The sequence below is a fragment of the Tamandua tetradactyla genome, chromosome 7 (assembly GCF_023851605.1).
Source record: "Tamandua tetradactyla isolate mTamTet1 chromosome 7, mTamTet1.pri, whole genome shotgun sequence".
Classification (NCBI taxonomy): domain Eukaryota; kingdom Metazoa; phylum Chordata; class Mammalia; order Pilosa; family Myrmecophagidae; genus Tamandua; species Tamandua tetradactyla.
The window spans coordinates 17,242,481-17,267,077 of NC_135333.1; the positions used below are offsets into that span (position 1 = coordinate 17,242,481).

Here is a 24,597-nt window from a genome sequence, read left to right on the forward strand (position 1 = left end):
AATCCTCCATATTAGAATTTAGCATTCTGCTTGGAATGGGTGTCCCTGCAGCTTGCAAGTATACCTTGCCACGGAGGGGAGGGTGAGGAATTGGAGGGGCTGTTGCTCCCTGGCCTCTAGCTGGAAGTGGCAGGAGCTTCTCATTAGGCTTTGTTTCTCAACCCCCAGTTGGTCTTCATTCATCTCCTCTTATCCCAGCGTCCTTCTCCTCCCCCAGGCCTTGCAGATTTATTAGATCCCCTCCAGTCCTCTCAAGAAGAGGCAGCATCAAGCTTGAGGCTCATTGAAGCTAAGCCTAGAATTAAAGTTACTTTAATTCCAAGCCCTCCCCCAAAATCCTTGAAAATAAAGAAACTCTTAAATGGAAATGCTGCTGTCTCCCTTTTGCTTTATACGAGATCTGATTGTGGCTCCAACTCTTTTACCCTCCTCCCTGTCACTGTCCCCCTGACAGCCCTGGTTGGGGCCTTTGTGCATAGTGTGTGTCCAATATATATTTAATGGAACTGCGCCGTAGCAATCACAAAGTAAGGAGGCTTTTTAAAGGAACTGACAGGGGAGGAATTGGAGTCCCTGTAGCTAGTGTTGCAGTTATTGAACTTTCTTACTCTTCTTTCCTTACTGGTTGAATGAGACTGAAAATCTCTGAGATTTACCAAGGATCCAGGAATTTGGACCAAGGTAATGGCATAATTTCTTCTTTGCTCCTACTTCCACTCTCTTCTCCTCTCTTTTAGTGTGGGGGAGGTTGTGGGAATGTAGTGAGTTCACTGTAGTTGTCTGCTGAGTATGTCAGGCTTTGATGAAAGTTAAATTTACCTGCTATCCTACATTTTAGGTAAGACTCTTCCAGATTTCAGCCTCCTGACCCAAAAGATCCCTCAGCTGCTTTTTCTCATCTGGATGGTTCCCTCTGTGTCTTACTGTCCATCTTGCCTCTTTCCTGTAACTAAGGCATCAGGGTTCCAGGCTGGAGAAGCAGCCTGATCTTGGAATGTGGACAACCTTGGCTTTTGGGTTGGAGGTCTCCTAACCCAGCCTCCCCTGCAGTCCCGGGAATTTGTCTTCCTTCCCCCACCCCCTACCAGGCTTGCACAGAGTCTCGTAGACCTGAAAGGGTCTTAGTGAGGACCTGAATAGCCCCACTCTGGCCCAGGAAGCCCTGTGTGCCCAGACTTGTGCTATCTCCTTAGAGTCTGTTAATGTTTCATCTGTACTTGGTACTTCCAGGAACTAAATTACCATCTCGTGGGAGATGTGCACACTTAATTGGGAGCCCACACAGCGTTCCTAAAAGGCAATTAAAAATCAAAATGGGCTTAAATGAAGGATGCCAGAAGGATATATACCTATTAATTAAGTGAACCATGGTTGCTGCCTTTGTTTTAGATAACTAGGTTGTTTATTTGGTGCTTTACCAAATTCCATGGGGAACTGTCGATAATATTTTTAGATAGACACCTGCCTGGGTTGTTTGACTTACTCTCAGAGTTCTGGGTTTTATTTATCTAGGTCAAAGAACAGAAACAGTGGGATCTTGAAGCACAGCTGGGGCTAAAGAGAAGCTGGCAATGAAGTACAGAAGACACTAAATAAAAGGTCATGTTAGCAAGCTGAAGTTTTCATATTTATAATAAAGTGGGCTACAAAAAAGAAATACAACTTCCCCTCAGCCCTGTTATTTTCCAAGCCAAACAGCATGTCTCTGATGACAGACAAGGCTGCATCAGCAGATGCAGCATTTCTTGAGTGTTTGCTGTTTAACGACAGATCTGTTACTTAACTCTTCAATTGGTTATAGCACATGAGTGAGCTTGAATGGTCAATCAGCCCTTTATTAACAAGTGCCAAACTCGGAGTACATCTATAAGAATTCTAATTGTAAGGAGTGCCCACTGCTGCTTTTCTCAAAAAAATAGAATTAGTATTTCTAATTTCTAATTTCTAACTGCAATAGTTTCCCTATCTAATATTGAGGAAAATCTACAACTGTCTCATGCCCAGTATGTGCTAAAACTCAGGCGAAGCGGTGGGGTAGGGGTAGAAGCCTTAAGACTTAAGCTTAACCTTGCAGCTGTCAAAATTGGGTGACCTTGGGCAAGGCTCTCACCTGCCTCCATTCTGTATGATGTAGTGGGATGGTCTTTTCTGTTCTTAGGTATCTGGTATGGACATAAAGCAATTAAGAATCTAGTAACTCTAGGTCTCCTGAATTCCTAGGTCAAAGGTGATTAGAGAGAGACAGTTGGGGTAACAGTGACTTTTGGTACCTGAAGAAATGGGCTCTTATAGCCTCCTCTTGGATGTGGGTTTAATGCACTAGTATTTATTACTTATTGAAGACATACTTTGTACGAAATGCTTAGTATGATTATTTGTTCAATAATTACCCCAGTCCTTCAAGATGGGGTTGTTATCCCCATTTTGCTGACGAGGAAACTATGTTAAAATACCTTGTTCATGGTCATGCAGCTCAATGCGACTTGAACCCAGATCTGTCTGCCTCTGTGGGTCAAGTTCTTCCCAGTAGACCCAGCAGCCTCCGTAATTTAATAACGATTATAGTCATAACCAAAATACATTGAGCAATGTTTTAGTTTCTTTGGCTGCTCAAGCACATACGATTAAATGGGTTGGGGTTAAACAATGGGAATTTATTTGCTCAATTTTGAAGCTCAAACAATCCAAATCAAGGTGCTGTCCACTGGCATTCTGGGGCTGGCTCCTTTGTCACATGGCAAGGCACATGGTGACCTTCTCTGGCCTCTCCCTTACCTTTTGGGGTTCCTTTGAATTTCAGTTTCTGCTTTTCCTGGCATGCTCTCTCTCTCCCCCTCCCTCTCTCCTCCCTCTCCCTCTCTCTCTCACTGTATGTATGTGTGTGTATGTGTATTCTTTCTGTTTATGAAGGACTCCACTGATAGGATTAAGAGCCTTGACGGGTCTCGTCCACCCTTAACCGCAGTAACCTCTACAAAAGGTCTTACTTACAGCCAGGTCACACCCACAGTAATGGATACGATTTAAGAACATGTTTTCCTGGGTACATGCAGCTCCAAACCCCCATAAGCACTTACTATGTTATCTGGGCTTTTGCATGCCTAAGCTCTTTTAATTATCATGACAACCCTGTTAGATACTACTTCTATGACCAGTTTATAAATAGTCCAGCCAGAATTCAAACCCAGACAGCCTGTCCCCGGAATCTGTACTCCCCAGCTCCAGGCTATACTCCACCTAAGTCATAGGACATTCTCACCGTGAACATCGTGACATTGGAGAATCACGTATTCTGCATCTCCTCACTCCCAAGAATGCCTGCTGTGCCTATGAATGTATCTTTAAGCCAATTCCTCTATTTAAAATAAGTTCCCTGATGCAGTGAGCTAAGAGATGGGGTGTCTTTTAAATGGCTACTGTCAGAGTCCCAATCATTTCTGACAGAACAGCCCCTGAAATGTGCCTGTCTTCATCTCCGTGGCCATGGCCAGCTCTCTCCCCAGCCTATTAATTGGTCTTTCTGCAAAACTGCAGCTCTTTCCCAAGCCTGCTCCCGAAGGCTGCCCAGCCATCAGCAGTGCCTCACAGGGAAGGGTTTTTTCCTTGTTTTCATGCTCCCTCCCTCCAGTGCTGCGCTTCCTTCCTGGGCTTTCCCAGTGACAGATGCACTTTGATGAAGAGCTTCAGGGAATTGTGCTGTCCCTCCACTCCCCAAAGCTCTTCTTTATTGAGTGCATCTCATTACTGGGCTCCATTTTCTGGTCTTGCACATGCTTTCTCATACTTAACTTTACTGTGCCACCACTTGTCACCTTTCCCAGCCTGGCTTTTAATAATGTAAAATCTTCCCTCTCTGATGGCATCACTGCTCATTATCTGTTTTCTGGCACCACGCGAGCTCACCCACTGGTACCACTGAGAAGTCATCCCCAGCTGGAACAAGGAACCCTGGTGAGTTTGGAAAAAGGGCAGAGATCCTCTGGCTCCCACCAGGATTTCGCACTCGGAAGGGCGTGTCAGGGGCCAACGTTGTTTCACCTTTGCTGGGCAGTTGTCTTTTGGCACGTCTCTTAAGTACCCTGAACCTCAATTTCCTTAAGCTCAAAGTAGGGGGTATGGTATTAATAATTATAATCCTATGTCCTTAACGAAGCTGTTGTAGGGAACCAAATTAAAATAATGTGATGTGAAAGTCTTTTGTAAGATTTATAAATCTTGTGAGGAAATTATGGCAGTAGTGCCATCGACTGACTGATTCACTGAGTGATGAATTTTGTCAACTCAAAGATACAGCCCCAAAATCAGCCCGTAGGGCACCTCTGCTTCCTGCATTCTGCCCTCCCCGTCCCCAAACTCAGCACTGGCTCAGATGGCTCTGGACTATCTCCAAGGTGGTTATAGCCCCATTAGCTTCGATTATGTCATGTATGTGGTGTTTTTTTGCAAAGAAATTCAATCCAATTTAGTTTTGATCTGTGACTCATGATTGAACTGTGCTTGCAATCTCTGGAGTCCTTTCATGTACTGATCTGTGATGCTGGAATGGTAAGTATGGTTTGATGGGACAATGACCTCGTAAGATATGTTTAAAATCTCCCTCTCTAAATTCAGAGCTTACAACCTGCTTGGTGCTTCCAGGTATTTCCTGGCTCTGGAGTTATCTGAGGCCTCCAAGATCGTTACTGGCTTATGATTCCTGTGGTCTCTTAAAAAACTGAGATCTTCTAGTCGCATGACACTATTGCAGTCTTTCCTCAGAAAAAATAATTTTGGATCATTTATGGAAACTATATTAGAAAGGCACTTACTTGTCCTCCTTTTATAATACCTGGCTTTAATTTACTTCTTTATGGAACCTCTTTGCCTATCTCTCCTATCAGTTTCTAAGCTGGCACATAGGGCAAATAAAAAGGAAAAAGGAGTTATTGGTACTGGTGGTGGGTTAACAACATAAGCTTCTAATATATTATTTAAAGAGGAAAGGGCTCTTTAAATAATGGCTGGAAATTGCATCTCTAATGCTTGTGGTGTGTTTTAGAAACCAGCACATCATTAAACTCTTTTATGATAGATTTGTCAGAATGTCCCAGCATAGAAGAATATGGAATTTCTTGGTAGATCAGAAAAGCTAGTGTGTTGAGAAGCACATGCTGTTTTAAGTTTCCCATCTCTCCAATCATCTTACTTAGAATGGTTGGGGCATTTTTCTGAAGTGACGAGTGTACTACAAGCAGACAACGTGAGCATTTTCATCATGTTGCCTGAATAACACAGGAAAGAAAAGAGTAAAATGAGAGAAATACCACATTTAGCTTTTAGAAGCACAGATCAAATTTTGCATGGATTGCTTACCTTCCCACAAAACATAAGCGGGCTGCGTATTCTTCATTTAGTTTTTGGGGGTGGGGTAGGGAAAGGGGAAGGATGATTTGTTCTTAGTCTCTTTTGTCTCTATGTATAAATGTGTTCATTAAATAATGTTCTGCTGTAATTTTTCAAATTAAGCCTAGGAAAGGGCCTTCCAAAGTCATTAAGTTGATATACCAGCCTGCTTTATACTAGCTGATTCAAAGAATATGAATTCTTCCATTTTATAGTAGACTTTATTTTTTAGAGCAGGTTTAGGTTTCCAGAGAAATAGTACAGAAAGTAGAGTTCCTATACACCTCTTCTCCACGCTCATGCAGTTTCCCTTATTATTGTCTTATATTAGTGTGGTACATTCATTACAATTAATTAGCCAATATTGAATTTCTTCCATTTTTCTTGGATAACCACACTATATACCTATATGCTGCCTATGTATCTTGACCTCTTGGTTCTTCATTCTGTTCTTCCAGGGAGCTAAAACCTGGCAGACTCGTTTTAGGGATGAAGAAACCAAGACCCAGGGAGGTGAAATGATCTCCTTAGGCTCCACGGCCACTCAGGAGGTGACGCTTGGTTACAACCCAGCCTCCTGCCTCCTTGTTCCCTGTGGGGCCCACCACACGTGGCGCTGAAGGGAAATACATGCATTTAGATACAGTCGCCCCTTATGGTCATCCCTCTAAGCTCTTCTCCCAAGGGTGGGAATGCACAGTATGTGGATTTCCTGGAATGTGGAAACCAGGACCCAGTTTATGTGAGAATAGCATAGTCCTTCTCTCACCTTCCCCTGTAGCTCTCATTAGGCAGAATCAGGTAAGATCAACTCAGTTTTTCACCCACATGTTGAAAACTTTCTCATCTGAGACTTCAGAAAGTTACCTTCATGAGACAGGATGGACGATATGTCTGTAGATTACTTTTCCCCATCAGAATTCCTGTCCTCACCTTCACTATCCCTGGCATCAGTAGGAGGGAAACAAGATTGGGGTCCAGAGTTGCTTTAAGAAATGATGGCCCTGCAGTGTGGCCATGCTGTCTCATTAGATTGCTGCTTTGGTTTTAGAATTCCTTCCAGCAGTCTTTCTTGCTTTATTTTTTCCACCATTCTTCCTGTTGGTGGGTTTTTATTATCCCACCTTATTTATGGTTGGTTTACCTTAGAGAAATACTTCCAGACATGTTTCATAAATTTAGGGATAGATGTGGAAGGATTAAAGATAATGCTCATGGAACTAAGATTGAGATAAATTTTATTCCAAATCATTTTTACGGCTAAATTGATCCATCTGCACCATGACTAGGCTCATTCCATCAGCAAAAGGAGCTAAAATATAGAAATGTAAAGGAATCAAAAGATCTTAGTGGTTAAATCTGTAGCCTGTGACCGTTGAGCATGGTAGACCCACTTTTATTGAGCACTTACTATGGCCGAGACACAGGTCAGGGCCCAGTTCTATACCTGTCTGTATAGAGCCTTCAGAACGAGCATCCACAAAAAACTCATGAGTGAGAGTGATTGTGAAAGTTCTGTTTCCACCACTGCCTTATCATTGTCTATAGTCTTTTTCCGATTAGCAGGGGATCCTTTGAATGGTCACACAGGCCAGTGCCCTCCTGAGCTTTAGAACCTAGAGAAAATCTCCAGCTGGAGAAGAGCCCGTGGAGGCTCTTCTTTGCCTGTTTCTCCACCCAGAGCAGAGAAGAGCCTGCACTGGTCTGCTCCCATTTGCCTGTGCTCTGTGAGTAGGGACAGACCAGAATCACACCTCGCAGGAACTGCGAGCGGGTATAAGCCCACTCCTTTTACCTCCAGCAAGGCCTTTACTTTGATGGCGTGTTCTCTGTTCTCCATGAACGTCTCGCATCTCCTTTCTCCCTCAGCTTCGTGATGCAGACCAGAAGGAGGTGCAGAAATGATTAATAAACAGGGCAAAACCATAAGTGCTACCCAGAGGAATGGGTCCCACCCATCCACTGAGTAAATAAATGAGGCCAGAGTGGGATGCCAACCAGGGGGCACTTTGGTGCAGGAAGTGGTCATCTCCTTTCAGTGGAGTTGGGGCCGCAGGTCCCCCTTCTTTCTGCTGTCTTCAGCATTCCAGATCCCATTCCCACCTGTCTGCCAGGAATGACGTAGTGACTGCTTTACCCGGAGAGCTCTGGAGAGGGCTGGGTACATAAGCCTTCTGAAGCCCTCTGCTGAGAGCAGCAGGCAGGAGAGGGGCAGAAGTCATGCTGAGAACCCCAGCACTGCTTGTATCAAAAGCGAGAACTTCTGGCAGAAGTCTGAGGGACTTTCTTGATCACAAGTGGTATCTCCTAAACACTTTCATTACAGGGGATTAAGCAGAAAGTGGATTGCTGGACTAAAGGAATAATGACACAAAGGAAGTGAAGCAGAAAAAACCAATTTCCTTCCTTTCAGGAGGGGGGAAAAAAAAAAGAAACTCCAATTTATTTAAATGAATTACAAAGAAAAGAATGGAGTGTGGCATCCCCCCACCTCCAACCCCCAGCCTCAGATTCAATGGGTTTTTAAAGGACTGCAGGTCTCCTTGGCCAGACCGGTGGCCTAGATCTTCAGCCTGTCTGCAGAGACTGAGCTGCAGACCCTGGAACTTCATTAAGATGCAGGGGCATTCCTCCTGGACAGATGACTCACTAATTTAGCCCCTTCTTTCCAGCTTCTCATTGTAGACCCGTGCCTGGCTTAGCTCATATTTAAATTCAGCACCTCTGGTTACCCAGAAATTGCTTGTGAAATTGTGAAATAGAAATGCAGCGGGCCATGTGACTCCATCAGTTCTGCCTGGCATTGCATCATCCTCGACTTGCTACATTCAGAGGCCTGGCAAGGGAATTGCATACAGAAAGCCTGGAGGCACCAGACTCCAACCAAAAGTTGCAATTTGAATATGGTCTCTGAGTACACCTGCTGTGTTACTGGGGCAAATCGATAGAAATGAATGCAACTGAAATAAGACTGTAGAAATTCACAGTGAGGAGGAAAATTGCCAGAATGGAATGTAGACAGGCGTGGGAGTTATTGGCATGTCTGCGGTGACTGGGGTATTTGACAGTGTTTTACTAATGGGAGTCTTGTCGCACCCAGCACTTAACAACCAGCTCTGCGTATAGTCGCCCCTGATGGCATCCTATTTGTGATTCCTGGACCGCAAGGGCAAGGTTAGGAGTCCTAAAAGCTTATCAATAACACTGTGAAATGAAATACGGTCAGATATCATGATTAGAGGGACGCAGGAACAGGAAGGGAGACGGGACTCAGACACCACCCGTGGGCTCCGTGCCCCCTTCAGCACTTCTGTGTCGCAGCCCTTCCCTGGTGTAGGCATTGTTCTTCCTGGGTACAGGTAAGAAAATGAGACTCGGAGAAGTTGGGCCTGTTAAGAGGCAGCAGTTGGCATAATGGAAGAAGTATGAGGTTTCGGAGTTGGACAGAAGTGGATCAGACCCAGCCTCACTACCCCCAAGTGATTTGGTTAGGGCAAGGTGTTGCACGTCTGTGAACCTATGTTCTCATCTGTAAAATGTGCACAAGTGTGCCTCTGCCCTGGACTACGTGAGGATTAAAGGAAATAATGTAGATAACAGCGCAGCCCCAGAAAATGGCAGATATGTTATATCACAGTGAAAGAACCAAGAGTTGAACCCAGAGAAGTCTGCCTCATCCCCTAGCTTGTGCTCCCTCCCCCAGCATGCTCAGCTTCTAGATCCACACTTGAGTAGTGTTCTTAAGATATGAGAACATGCACAGCTGCTGCTCCCGACAGCACATTGTATGCCCGCTGTGCTCTAGGAATTATTCACATTTCAGCTGTGCACACTGCAAATGAGTTCTCATAGCTTAGCAGAAAGGGCTTAGACATGCAGGGAGATGACCTCGCTCCATGATGCATAAAATATATTATTCTCTAACTGTTTCTGTATGTTTGAAATATTTTATTTAAAAATTTATGTCCTTCCCCCGCCAAAAACAAAAAAATTGCGTGGTCGAGATTTCATCAGACATGACAAGTAATTAAAGAGGGTAGAGAAGAAAGAAGTTTCAAAAGAATCCTGTACATAACCTTCAGAACCTACTGACTTCTATTACTAAAATAATAGAAGTCCCTGCATCTGTCTGCCCTGGTACTCTTTGTATTACAAGTATCTTTGCGTCCCCAGTGCCTGACCCAGGGCCTGGAGTAGAGTAGGTGCTCCACTGAAGCATTTTGAACTGAACTAGCAACATGGTAGCAAAGAGCTTCTACAGGAGCAAAGGATATCCATTTCCAGAAGATTTTGCCACGGACTAGTGGGTGTGATTTTAGCTTGATTTGCGCTTGCCTTAGAACTCCAGGGAAAGCAGTCCATTTCCTTAAGTACTATGCCCAGTCGGGGGACTGACACCGATTGGTTGTCAGCATAGAGAAGCTGATGCTAAATGACTCAGAAGGTGGGTTAAAAGTGCCTGGCTTCCGTTCCCCACAGAGATGCATTTTCATTCCTGAAATGACAACTTCTCCATGCTCACTTAATGGGATCCCAAATAACATGTTTTAAACAAATCTTTTATCATGGTTGCCCCTTGTAACGCATTTCAAATGCTGACCAATAAAAACAGGCCATTTCATGGTACTCTAATGAAGACTCTAATAACTGGGGATTTTTGTCTCCAAGAGTCTTGATAAGCACAGGCAAGGAGTAAATTACAGAGCTAACTCTTATGTGCATGGTTTATTGATCTGTGAGCTTCAAGGGAGCTGCACCAGCCCCTATAGCTCAGCAATCCTGATTACCTTTTCATCTATGAAATTGGGCCACTGGACACGGTTAATTTTCAATTTATATTAATAGGAAGACAAAGAACGTGCTGTACCATCTCTGTGTATAAAGTAATGGACATAGCAAAAAACTCTACCTGGTAATTATAAATATTTATTTTCTCATGTCCCATCTAGGATTATGCTGCTAATTCATTGTGCGTTTCGCCATAATTTATCATGAGAAAGCTCAATGTTTCCATGCTTTTGTCTCCAGAATATATGTGTATACTCTATCAGAAAGTATCTAGCTGCCTTGATTCATGGTGTTTCTGTCTTTGTTTCTTAACAGGTAAAAGTCATGCTTCGCATTTGCTCTACATTGGCTCGTGATACCTCAGAATCCAGCTCTTTCTTAAAGGTGGACCCACGGAAGAAGCAAATCACCTTGTATGACCCCCTGACCTGTGGAGGTCAAAATGCCTTCCAAAAGCGAGGCAACCAGGTTCCTCCGAAGATGTTTGCCTTTGATGCAGTTTTTCCACAAGATGCTTCCCAGGTGGGTGTAAAACTCCCTCTCAGGCTTAGGCAATTTTGGTTAAAGCAGCTTTGATTCATTCACGAGTCCCTGTGAGCTGGGAGGGTGTCTTTTGGGGAACTCGGATGAATCAGTCCTTCTACATATACAACGTTTAGGAGCCAATTTGAGCTCGGTTGAAAAGTTCAGTCCTCTTGAATTGCTGGTGTCATATCCTGGGCAGGATCAGTTGTGCTGGGATTTCATAAACCATGTCCTTGGGGAGCAGGGAATGTGAGCCAGTGAGTGGCTGGTACACAGAAGCAACGAAGATAGAAGGCAGGATCGGAAGTCACGGGAGCAGCTGCATCGAGGTGCTGGTGACAGGTCCATTACTGAATGGACCCCACTCCTGCCAGGTCATCTGAGTGTGGCGTGTAAGGAGGGAAACAAAAATCTCATGGAGCTGGATTAGAATCAGGCAGAGTCTTAGGGCCCTAAATAAGGACACTGGGGTTTAGGGCACATCTCTAGTCCTAGTGAGGAACTGGAATGCTAGATAGGGAAACTGAGGCTGGAATGCAATTCTGTGGCCTAGGGGGGAGGGGAAGAGGAGAGGCTGGAGGATAGCTGCAGTACCAGCTACAACTCAGTGGCTTAACCTAATAAGCATTTATTGTTGCTCATCAGTGTGCGGGTCAGCTGAGCAATTATGACCCGAGCTTGTCTCACTTAGGTGTCTGTGATCACCTGTGAGTTGGACGGGCAGCTCTTCTGACCTTGGCTGTGCACTCACATGCTTGGGGGGTGGCTGGCTTTACCCTGGTCTAGGATGACCTTGGTTGGGACAACGGGTCTCCTTCCACATTGTCTTTCCTCATCCCGTAGGCTAGTTTGGGCTTGTCCTAATGGCAGGGGCAAGCATGCCTCTTGAGATTTAGGCTTGCACTTGACGCAATATTATGTCAGCTGCGTTCCACTGAACAAAGCAAGTCTTAGGCCCAGATACAAGGATTGGGGAAGAGACTCCATCTCCTGATGGGAGGTGCTGCAATATTATAAAGGCATGCGTACAGGAGGGGTAAAGAATTGTGTCCATTTTTGTTAATCTGACTATATTTGGAGGCTACTTTGGGAGCCTGGGATGCCAAGATTCCCCAGGCAGCCATGGGCAGCCAATTAATTGCAGCCCCTACCAGATGGTGCAGCCCCGTCTTCTAGTAGGCATTCGTTCTTGCTGGAGTTGGCTCTGGGAATTTTGATGAACGTGGGGCCTCTGGGTGGAACTAAAGAGCACCTGCTCCTGTGAGGAACTGTGTATGGGAGAGGGGACGGGAGTCTTAGGCTGACTGATTGCAGAAATAAATAAGTGAGGCAGGTTAAAAGTGCGCAGTGGCCTCCTTTGCCTGCATTTTGACATTAGACAGCTGTATCTTTCTGATAAATTTCCAGTACCTCCCAAGATTTCTACAAAATGGTACTTATTATGGCAACTAATAGCCTATAGCAGAGCCTGAAGACAACAACAGGTGCTATGAAGTTGCCAGTTGCAGCTTCTGTTAATTTCCTAAATGTTACGTCAGAGTATGGGAAGTAGTGATGTTGACACAGGCTCCTATTACACCTAAGGCACAGTGTGCGTGCTAGAGGTGCCATTCATTCAACAGCTGAGCATGTGGTTTGCCCAAAGAGATTTACCTTGAGAAGACAGAGTTACTTTATGAATAAGTTCTGTGGTTTCTTTCTTCATTGCATTCTGTATGTGTGGTACCACCCAGTGGGCTCAGTAATCGAAATCTGACACTAGGTCTAATAAATGGCCTACAAACAATCTAATTAACACAGTTAAAACTTGCCAGAAACAAATCTCTGTCAGTTGTAAGAATCCCATAGCAAACCCTAAATTAAAGGGAAACTACTGCTGAATTTTAGATTTATTCCAGAAAAAGGAGGTGTCTTTATTGTTAGCCTCTATTTGCATTTCGCAATTGATTCCAGTGCTTAACATGCTCAGGAACTGACTTTCTGTACTTTTACTTCTTTCATAAAGTAAAAAAAATTACATTTCTTTATAAATTTGCAGTTTTCGAGTGGTTTAAAATACCTTACCCCATTTGACTCTTACTGGAATTCTGTGGTATAGGAAAGGGAGATGTCTCTACTATTTTCATGTTGCAGAGAAGTAAGAAGCTGAGACGCAAAGATTAAGTCATTTGTTCAGTGTGTTCCTAAGCAGACATCTTCCCTAGATTCTTCGCATTGGTCTCTGTTTGCTTTGTTTGGTGTGAAATCTTTGACCTCCTGCCATCTTATCTGTTATTTACTGGCAGTGTGTGCTTGGGCAAGTCACATGACCTCTCTGGTCCTCGGTTTCCTCCACTGTAAAATTAGGATGTGTCAGAAATGTACTTCATAGGTTGATAGGTTGTTGTGATTCATCAAGGTGCTTAGAGCAGAGCCAGGACATAGTAAGTGCTCAATTAATATTAGCGATTATTGCTATTAAGTTATCATTAGTAATATTACTATTTTGCTTATGGGCATGGCCAGCCTCGGGCCCCATGGGTGGGTCCCCTCTGAGTCCCCAAAGCAGGAAAGTGTGCAGAGTGGGCCTCTGCTCCCCAGGCCTTGCCGTTGGTCTGCAGAGCAGCAGCCAGCGCAGTGCCTGAGAGGAGTATGAATTTTGTCTTTTCTCGGTTTCTTTCCTGAAGCTAAGCAGTGATCAGAACATTCCTTGTTACTGGTTGCCCTTATGAGTGATCCTCATTACCTTACAGTGACCTTGGCAGGCGATAGCTGCCCCTGCTGGAGCCTGTCTCTGCTGGGTGTGGCTTAGGGGAGGAGTGGAAGAGAGGACTCAGACCTGTGGGTGAGCAGAGGCTTCATGCAGGCCTGGCCCTGCCCCCGGGGCCTGTGCTTGGCAGAGCTGCCTGTTTTCTCCAGGAAGAGGCAGGACAGGCAACCCAGGGCCTCCAGAGGGCCGTTGGCAGGTCTTAAACAAATGCCAGATGGACAGGTCGACGACCACCTCAGAACTCAGCCCACGCCTGTGTCCTCTCCCTCCACAGGCCTCCTCAGAGCCAGTGGTGGCAGTTTGGTCCACACACAACCATGGAGTCCCCAGTGGCTTTCGGATCTGATATCACTTGTTTTATATATGCCTCAAAGTGAGCTCTTGGCCTCGCAACTCCCATCTCACTTTACGTCCGAAGAAGGCAGGGCTCATTTGGTAATGACTTCTCCCTGCTTTGGGGAGGCAGGCCCTGTTGGCGAATCCTATCAGAGTCTCTGCCTCAGTCACATCGCCGCAGTCCTGGGGTGTGAAAAGCCCCATGGCCTCACGGCAGCACAGTCCTGCCGTCAGGGGGCTGCCAGCAGAGGTGACCACCAGAACAACGGGCAGTTGTTAGAAGTGTGGTTTTTCAATTTCAGTTTGGGAGAAAAAAATTTGATTTCCAAATACTCAGGTTCATTGGGCCCCTGAAACCTGGAGCTGAATAACTGCATTCATCGTTGAGCGGCCGGTTTTCCGATCCCCCGTGGGAGGCACAGTGCTCTGGCTCTTGCAGAGTGGCTGTGTTTGCACAGCCTCGGAACGCGTCAGTGAGGTTGGACTCCAAGGCTGAGACAGTGATGAAGGCAACAGGACACGGTGACTACTTTTGTCCTGCTGCTGCTGCGAAAGTCTCAAATGCTAACCAGAGAGAGAGAGGTTTCCCAAATCTCCAAATTAGTCTGCAAAATGTACCGAGTCCCTGTTGTCTGCAGAGCACTCCATTGTTAGGTGTTACGGGGAAATACAGAAAGTTGTGACTTCCCTGGTTCCTATCTAAGGAGTTAATAAGCTGGAGATGGGACCCTACAAAGAGGCCGAAGAACATACATGAAGAGCTACTGACAATTGGCAGTTGATATTATAGATGTTGAATATGTCAGTAGAGAAAGAAAGTGAAGGAGGTTTTCAAAACCGGAGGACATGGAATGAGAAGGAAGGAGCTTGGGGAGGAAGGCGGGTAGATATGACAAGCCTGCTTGTCCTAGAGCTAGATTGTAGAATGAGACCTGTATCCTGAGATGCCACTTAACCTTTTTTTCCTACAGTAAGCCTGGCCCATTTCATAAGCTCTATGTATATATTTGTAGAGAAGGGATCAGTTTGCAGAGTGCAAATGGAGCATTTAAATGCCTTGTCCGGTGGGCCAGGATGGCAGCTCAGGAAGGTGACACGAGGCCCATGGAAGCCCACTGGGTTCGTGCTAGCTTATGGGGGACAGCAGGTAAAATGTTCCATCATCAGTAGATGGGTGGTTTGCAGCTGATGTGTGTGGTGCTCAGGCTTGCAAGGGGCTGAAGGGACAGAAGGATCCTGCGAGCTTCCAGGACTTCTGGGGTTGTGCCAGCTCCGGGACCCTGAGCCCCAGGAAGGCAGGCTCACCTTTACATAGTTAATGGTGCCTTGGCCCATTTGGTTCATTGACCCCTCGTGTTTCCTCTTGTGTCTGACAGGCGGAAGTGTGTGCCGGCACCGTGGCAGAGGTGATTCAGTCCGTTGTCAACGGGGCAGACGGCTGTGTGTTCTGCTTTGGCCACGCCAAGCTGGGTTAGTAAAAGCTCCACCTGTTCCTGCTGCTCGGTGGGTTTGCTTCAGCCCACTCATGCTTCTTTTCTCCAGTCCCAGGGTTCTAAGATGAGAGGAAGGGTTAAATTTCTCTGAAGCACTCAACTGAATAATCACAAGTAGTCATTTTTGCTTTTGACATATTGGTATCCACTGTGAGCGGATACCATTCATCTAGGAAAGTCCCAGAGATATGAACTAAGGTAAAGTGAGCTTGGCTTGGTAAGCCAGGGCCAAGCTCAGAAAGCAAGCAGGAAATGTGCGTTTCCTGAACACGGTCCGTTGGGGAAGCAGATAGCATCCCTTGCCTCCCCCAAAGGGTGATGTTGTTGGCTAGAGTTGACATGAAAGCCAGAAGAGCAGCCTCCAAGCAAAGCCTGGAACCACATTAGGACCTGAGCTGGGGAAAGCAAACTTGCAGCCCTCCCAACATCCCAATGTTCCTGTAGTGAAGCATCTGTGAAAGGAGGCGGGGAAGCACCCCAAGAAGAGTTTTAATAGTTAAATCCCTTCACAGTGCCTTCTTAATCCTGGCATGTGGCCACCAGCTCACCAGATCTTACTTTAGACCTAATGCTTGGTAAGTTAGTAATTTGTGGAGCTCCAAAAAGTGTCCCTGGGCAGAGATTTGAACAGAGGTCTTGCAGAGGAGACAGAGGTCAGTTATAGACCAAGATAGAAAATCCATTTCAGCTCACTAACACAGCTGTCTTGCCCCCACGCCTTCTTTCTCTTCTCACCCTCTGATCAAAGCAGTGATCCAGATTTTAATGGAACTTGCTCACACTATAAAAATATACAGAGCATTTAACTTGCGAAAGGATATAAAGTGTAAGTGTGTGAATTTAATCTGTAGGGTGGCTATAAAAAGAACCATAAGAGTGATGAAAGGTCCTTCCCTTCCTACCACGCACAAAGCAGTGCAAAAGCTGGGGAGCTGTGATGCTTTGGGATCCTCCTAAAGGTAAACTGTGGTCAACTCTTGTCATTTGACTGGTTTCTTGCGTTCTTTTTTTATAGCCCTCTAAGCAGGCACCAGGAAATATCTTTGTTGTTGCTGTCAAATCCTTTCTTCTTCTCTCACCTTTCCCCACTTGCCCATGCCCTCCTCCTGCATCCTTTGCATCCGTCTTTGGAGAATGCAAGTCTCAGCACTCACATTGCTTTTCTTTCCTCCCTGGCCCTCCCAGGAAAATCCTACACCATGATTGGAAAGGACGACTCCACGCAGAACCTTGGCATCATCCCCTGTGCCATCTCTTGGCTCTTCAAGCTGATAAATGAACGGAAAGAAAAGACCGGAGCCCGTTTCTCAGTTCGGATCTCGGCGGTGGAAGTGTGGGGGAAGGAGGAGAACCTGCGAGACCTGCTGTCGGAGGTGGCCACGGGCAGCCTGCAGGACGGCCAGTCCCCCGGGGTCTACCTCTGTGAGGACCCCATCTGTGGCATGCAGGTGACCGACTCTGGAGCCTGCCTGGCCCTGAGCTGGCGCATCCCTACCTCAGAGGGTTGGCAATTCAACCGCGAATCCCTCAACATGTCAACTGGGGAGGCTTAGGAGTGTTTACTTTAAAGTGGACTGGAACTTTATGGCCTGCAGCTGTGGGGCCATCAGCTCGCCCAACCTAAATATTTGTACCTTGAATCTAATTGACAATGAGCAGGAGCCACGGTTGTTGTAGCGTTTAGGGGGAAATTGAATTCATGTTCTTTATGCCCCTTTCAAAAAAAAAAAAAAAGTACAGTCTTTCTTTTGTTTAACAACAAACCGAAATATTTACTGCTCTGCACAAATAGCTACAGACATTACTGTGGCTGTTTACAGCTCTATAAACTGTGTTTCTGGCACTGGTTTACAGCCGGGTTAGTAGTGCTGTAGGAAAAACTAATAACCACTTTCTAATTAGAACTGTGAAAAAATTGTTAGAGCCGTGGAAGCCAAGAGTTTCTCCCTTGCTGTCTGACAATAGAAGTGAGAATAACTCAGGAGTTCTCTGGTTCATATCACAAATAGTCAATTCTTCTGGTCTCTAACGCTAGGTTTTATATTTTAGTTTTATCAGAAGTCTCTTTTTTAGATAGTTGTTCAGTTTGATAATGACTTGCCCAGTAAGTGAGATTGCTTTAAGGTAAGAATAAACCCAGTGGCCACTGTTTTGTTCAGCTACTTGAACCTGATCATGCCCTTTCCCTGCTTAAAGCACCTTAGATCCTTCCATTTCCTTTAAGAATTCTCCATTCCAAAAGTCCCTATGATTTTCAGGACTCTGTATGATCTGGCCCCTGCCTCCACTCCAGCCTCACCTTTTACCACTCCCCTCCTTACCACTCCTCTTAAATGGCCTTGTAGTCCTCTAAGAAGGCAGTGATTCTCAGACTTCGGTGTGCACGTGAGTCACGTGGGGATGCAGATTCTGATTCGGTTGGTCTGGGGAGAGTCCCTTGATTCTGTATTTCTCACATGCTGCCCATGACTGACTACAGTTTCCATAGCAGCGCTCCAAGCCACCAACCTTCCTCTCTTACATGTGGGCCTTTGCATATCCAGTTCTCTGTGTGAGGCACAGTTCTCCTCCCCTCTTATTCTTTATCTGGCTATCTCCTTATCCTTCTGCCCTCAATTAGATGTCACTTCTTTCAGGAAGCCCGCTTAGATGTTTCTCCTGGGTCACCAGAACACTGCACTTCCTCCCTCATAGCTCTCATCATATTGTGATTGCGTGATTAGTTCTTTGCAACTCCCAATAGGCGCAAACTTCTAGAGGAGTGAGTACCATGTCCAATTAAAGTTGGCTGTTCAAAATGTTGATAGATAAATCAAATACCATTTGGATATAGAATCTAATTAGAATACAAACTAACTGGTCATACTGTCTGGGCAAAGGCCATGGATTCTTTTGCCCAATGTGTTCAATAACCAATTCCCGAGACACCAAGGTTCGAAGAGAGAGTTATTACTAGGCACGTATTAGGAGAGCTGTTAGCCTAGTGGGCCAAAATCTCTCTCCAAACTGTAGTAACTCCGATAGTTTTATTAGAAGAAAGATGGGGAGGGTTTAGGATAATGAGCACAGTGGTCCCAGATGACGTAATTAGAGGTGATCTGATTATTGAGCATGTGCAGATTGATTACATGCTTAGAAAATAGCTTAGTTAAGAAATGTATGTAAGAAAAAGGTGGAATGAGGAATAGGTGACTGGTAGGTTAAAATCTAAGCTACTGCACATGTCAGGCGGGCCCATTTTGGTTAGATCCAGTCTTGGTTATCAAGATAACTTCGGACTTGGGGTGGGTTAGTCCTGGGCTGACCAAAGACCCTTCGTTAATAAACATAAGGAGCTGTCTTTAGTGATCACAAGACTCTAAAGTTGAAAAACTGGATAATTGGGTACAAATGAGGGTTAGTCACAAGGTTTTTACAGTCACAGGGGGTAGAAGATAAAGGCTATACAGTCATTATCAGAGATCATGGCAGCTGGATTGCAGCTTAGAGATTTCAGAAATTCCCCTCTGTCTACTCCGATATACCAGAAAGCAAAAAGGAATATCTATATATTCATATAATGATTCAGTAATCATATAATGATTCAGTAATCGTATAATGATTCAGTGATCGGAATCATCCCATAAATCCACATTTCTCTGTTACATCACAAAAAATCTTAATTCACCCACAAACAATTTTTTCTGGAGCAGTGGTTCTCAAGTTTAACCTGCATCAGTTACTTGGAGGACTTGTTCAGGCACAAATTATTGGACTCCACTCCCTGTCTGTCATTCGGTAGGTCTCGGGTAGAGCCAAGTTTGCATTTCTAATAAGTTCCCATGTGATACGGACGCTCCTGGTCCAGGCACCACACCTTGAGAACCACATTTCTGGGAAACAAAGTATGTTCAGATATTATCTACAGAGTGCCTAGAATAGAATCATTATTATCCTACCTACTGCTTCTCTTCTGAACTTTACCTTCACTGTCAAATACACTATAACCTCTATTCACAGGACTGCTAATTCAGTTCCACTTACGTGAAAGATCTGGTTACTAAAGACTAAGAAGAAGACATAAACATCCTCTGTATTGTAACTGTTCTTGCCGAAAAAATCTTAAAAATTATTTGGTTTAGTTTTGTGCCACAACAGATATAAAGCAGTGAACAAAACAGAATCTTCATTTTGAAGTTTGAGGATTTTGATGGTCTCAGGTTCTAAATATCAGCTCTCAGAGTTCAAAATTATAGATATAGTTAGAATCAGCGTAGAAAATTGCCCAAAGGTATATACTGCAAATCAATTCTTTGTAAAAATCAGCAATTTGAATTTGCTTTCCCCCCAAAAAAATGAGTACTAGGCAAATTCTAACAGTAAGATCGTTCTGATTAAGGTTTACAATAATTGCCAAGGGATGTCGAAGGATTTAGAAAAGTTTCCCACCATGATTTCTTTAATTGCTTAACGAGCATGCCATGAACATGAATGTAGGAACTGAAGCTAAACACAGATATCCCTTAAATGATATGGATGAGACTTTCAAGCATCTTGGGTGTTTTTATGTGCCTTTTTTTTTTTTAACTTTTAAAAAATTATTTACTAGTAAATGTGGTCTAAGATTGGCTTTCAGTTAGGTAACTGGAAAAATTAAGAGTCAAGCTAAACAAGATTTTTACTTCTTTGGAATACTGGTGCTGTCATGTCTCAGGTCTCATTTTGCAACCCACCCAGTGCCAATCCACAAACAAGCTAATCTTTGAAATCAAGATGCAGTCACTTCCCTTGCGTGTTCTTAGGTAAATAGATAGTCTAAGCGTGTTGGTTTGCTGTCTGCAGAGATAAGGGTGTGGGCCATTTGCTCCCGTTGATTGCACCTATTTGCTATCCACCATTTGCTTTTCACACTTGCTATTTACGAATTCTGTTGAAGTTGTAAAACTGGTAGATAGGTTTCCTCCAATTAGTGTGCTGTCAGTATTAATTTTCAAAAAGTAATCAATTAGGCTGAGCAGTGCACACACATATAAAACCTCCCTCCAGAAGGTCTTCCAGTCTCAAAGGCTTTGCTGCGCAGACCAGACAGTGAGCTGAGTGGAGCTATGCAAACCCAGGCACGAGTGCCAGGGAAGCACTTCTCAGCCCGCAGCTTCACTCTCAGCCTCTGTCTTCCAGCTGCAGAACCAGAGTGAGCTGCGAGCCCCCACCGCAGAGAAGGCCGCCTTCTTCCTGGATGCGGCGATTGCTTCCCGCCGGAGTAACCAGCAGGAGTGCGACGAGGATGACCACCGGAACTCGCACATGCTCTTCACCGTGCACATCTACCAGTACCGGATGGAGAAGAGCGGGAAGGGAGGAAGTGAGTCGACCAGTTCCCGTCCTTGCTCCCCATCAACGCTCAGTCCTCCGAAAACCCCCTGGTCTAGGGCAGTCGGCACCATTTTTGAAGAGTAAAATTACCCCGATATGTAATCCAATTGTACAGAGGCTGGACTGAGGTTGACTTTTTTTTTTTTAAGGCATGTTATTTTGAAATAATTTCGAACTTACAGAACCTTGCAAAGATAATACACAGGCAGAGAACTCCAGTAGGGCTTACCAACTCATCAGATTTCACGTTATATCACTCTTTCTACATGTCTGTCTGTCTTTCTTATCTATCTCTCTCTCTCTGTTTATCATCAATCTATTTTCTAAACATTTGAGAGTAGCTTGCGTGCATCATGTTTCTTGAACACTTAATACCTCTATGTATATTTCCTAAGAACAAGGGTATTCACTTATGTAACTGCACTAAGTGCAGTTATTAAGTTCAAAAACTCTAACATTGGTCAAAAGCACACAGTCTATATTCCAGTTCTTTCACTTGTCCCCATAATGTCCTTATGGGAATGTTCTCCTCCATTGTCAGATCCTGTCCAGGATCATGCATTGCACTTAATTGTCATTGTCTCTTCAGTCTCTCTTTTTTTTTAAACTGTGGAAACATATATACAAACACAGTATTTCCCACCTCAACCACTGCTAAGCGTGCCGTTCAGTGGGACTGACAACAGTCCCAGCGTTGTGCTGCCTTCACCACCACCCACTGCCAGAACTTCTCCGTAATCTGAAACAGAAACCCACTGTGCCCTAACTCCCTGTTCGACCTTCCCCCACCCTGGGAAACCTGTGCTCTGCTTTCTGTATCTATGGAGTCACGTGTTCTCATTATTTCATATAAGTAGAATCATCCAATATCTGTCCTTTTGTGTCTGGCTTATTTCATTCAACATGATATCTTCAAGGTTAATCTATGTATTGCAACTTCATTTCTGTTTATATCTAAATAATATGCCATTGTAGATATATGCCGTCTTTTGTTTATCCATTCATCTGTCAATGGACATTTGGGTTGCTTCCACCTTTTAGCTATTGTGATGATGCTGCTGTGAATATTGGCATGTAAGTATCTCTCTGAGTCCCTGCTGTCAGTTCTTGTGTGTATACTTAGAGATGGGGCTGCTGAGTGATGTGACTGATCTGTGTTTAAGAGCTGAGGTTCACTTTTGAACTGCCCGAGGGAAAGGGGTTTGCTTTGTGAAGATAATTCATAAATTTGCTTGCTATAGGAACTTCAGAGAACAAACTTAAAAACTGCTTAATACTCTCTTTTTATTCATAAACCGTAAAGGTGCTCATTACAAAAGACCAACATTTATCCGCAAAAGCACCCTGGCAACATGCTATTAATCATTAGCTTAAATCACTATATGGAGTAGAAAGAAGCAAAGTTATTTTCTAAAATAGTCTATAAATCAAAATTTTCAACAACCAGATGGCTGCCCCTCTCAGTGCAATCACTGCAGATTCACTGTAAAACCCAGGTGCAGCACCTGCTCTGTGCACAATATGCACTACCAGGAAACCAAAGCTATGGTTATGTAGTCCCTTCATGGCTATTTGTTCAAAGTCTACTCTGATCTTGGTGCAGTGCTCTATCCTTTTTATATCAAGTAGGGCACTCTAAGCATAGCGGACCAGAGTACCAGCTCTCAGCTGAAAATCTCTGGCAGGGATCTTGGACCACGGACAAAGTGGTCTGTTGACCTCACTGGGCTTTCTAAGGTTACTTGTGGGCCACGTGGCTGTGCCCACTGGGCAAAGGCTTCTCTGTCTCTCAATGTCTACCTCTGTGGGACGTTCAAATTACAGGCAACTGGCCCACAGCACTTTCTGAATGATTACCTCAAAGATTGTTTCACTGGATGCCAGAGAAACAAACAAAATAAGTGTAGACTAACCCTCCTGCCTGAAAGCTGTGAAGCCAATTGGCTAATGCAACCAACAAACCTAATTCTAATAGAATCTAGAATTAAGTCATCCAACTGGGATCTGTGGAAGGGCTCCCCAATTTCCCCCAAGTTTGCCGTTGCCAAAAAGACTTAAAAAACAAATAAAAAATTAAAAAAACCAACCAGTACTATAATGGTCAGAAACCAGCCAGCCAGGCTGAGAAACAAGCTCCACAGGCCCAGTGGCAGACGGACCCTGCCACATTGAAGGACAGTGTCCAGCTGCCCTGATCCCCAGGCCCCTCCCCACTTGCTTCCCATCCACTTTTCAGCCCCATATGGTCCCTCTTGATGTTAACCTTCTCTAGGGAGGGTAATACTGCACCTTCGCCTGTAGGGCTCATGTTTATAACAATATAAAAATAATATGTTTATAACATTGTAGTGACTGTAGCAAAAAGCCCTTGTTTCTAGATGTAAATGGTCAAAGAAACAAGTGCTCTATTGTATTGACTAAAATAGTTCAAATAATTCCTGTATCATTGTATCTCCTATTCTGGATTAGTGCCCTTTGGACAACAGACAGTTCTGTAATTAAAATGTAGTATCCTGGGTGGGCCACAATGGCTCAGCAGGCAGAGTTCTTGCCTGCCATGCCAGAGGACCCGGGTTCGATTCCCGGTGCCTGCCCAGGTTTTAAAAAAAAAAAAAAGTAGTATACTGCCAAAAAAAAAAAAAAAAAACACTACTCCTGGAGTTAGTTCTTGGGGGCCTCTCTTGTCCCCAAGTGGAGCTCTGTCCATCCCTCATTTCACTGTCCCTGTTGACTCAATCTTCCATCATTGTTTTTTAAATTCAGGTTCATCAAAGTATAATTTACATTCTGCAAAAAAAAACCTTGCTCCTTTTATGTGTAGTTAGATAAAACAATTTTATCCACATTTTCTCCTAACCATCTGGGAGCTGACTTTCAATCCTGCCTTCACTGTTTAGTTCCTTTACCCTGGCCTGAGCCTGGAGTTCCGCTTAATTCCACTAAAGTTAGTTCCACTAACGCTGAGCTTACCTGTAATGGCTGCTGCCCGAAAAGTCCAGGGAGACTGGCCCTCACTTGCAGTGCATTGGGTGTCCCAGGAACGTATAGCATCAGCAGACGACCCACTCTCTCTCAACAACCAGCGAAGGTGAGAAAGATGTGACTGGTGATAAACAGGATGTTTTGAATGCAGATCCTTCAAGGGGAGATCAATTCTCAATAAAAAGTTCATCGCATGTATAGTGCTTCCATTGAGAATAGTATTCTTAAAGAAGGAAACAAGGAATTAGGACCCAAAGGAGAAGATCCAGACCTTGAAAAACCATAACAGAATTTTATCCACATTTTCTCCTAACCATGAGGAAGCTGACTTTAAATCCTGCTCACTGTTTTTTTCTGGGTAATGTGTTAGCAGTGTGAATGTGGGAATCTGAAAAATATTTATTTTATTCTTTTAAGCAGCTGTCAATAAAAATAATAATGAGAGCCTGCAGTGGATTCCTATACATTCAGCAAAGAGTGACTCACAAAAGATAGGAATCTTGAGCCAAAGGGCTTCAAAATGGCACTAAGTAGAAAAATTCAAAGGATGGAGTAATCTCCTTCTAGATTTCCATCCAAGCCACAACTCTCCTTTCTCTCTTTCTTTCTGGTTCTGCTTTCATTTTATAATCTAAAAGTAGAAATATTGAAAACAAAGAATTAAATTACTTCAACTGTAAGAACTTGAAATTCAGCTTCCACTAAAGTTTAGAGTAGGATACGCTCGCTCCCCCTACCCCAATCCCATCCATGCACCCCAAATCAGTACTTAATTAATCCTGAGCACTTTAAAAAATATTTAGCATCAAACTCATCGTCTTCCTGTTTATAACTGTGGAAAGAGAATTGCTTTTAAATAATAGATTCAGGTTAAAGGAAAAGACAAATCACCATTAATGACTTCCAAAACCTCATTTAGGTACTTTCTAATGCGTCAGTAGATGAGAACAAAGAAGGGACAAGAGTCCAGCCTGACGGGGATAAACCCTA

General features: G+C 44.2%; 1 protein-coding gene across 4 annotated transcripts in view; it reads left to right on the forward strand.

The window, feature by feature from the left end:
* The window catches only part of KIF26B (kinesin family member 26B), a 539,881-nt gene that overhangs the window by 427,052 nt on the left and 88,232 nt on the right, over nt 1-24,597 (forward strand). For all 4 annotated transcript variants that reach the window (XM_077168521.1, XM_077168522.1, XM_077168524.1 and 1 more), the window contains 4 exons: nt 10,486-10,692; nt 15,157-15,250; nt 16,459-16,721; nt 20,431-20,614. In XM_077168521.1, the coding sequence (XP_077024636.1) occupies nt 10,486-10,692; nt 15,157-15,250; nt 16,459-16,721; nt 20,431-20,614 (748 nt within the window). The remainder of the gene's footprint in view (nt 1-10,485; nt 10,693-15,156; nt 15,251-16,458; nt 16,722-20,430; nt 20,615-24,597) is intronic.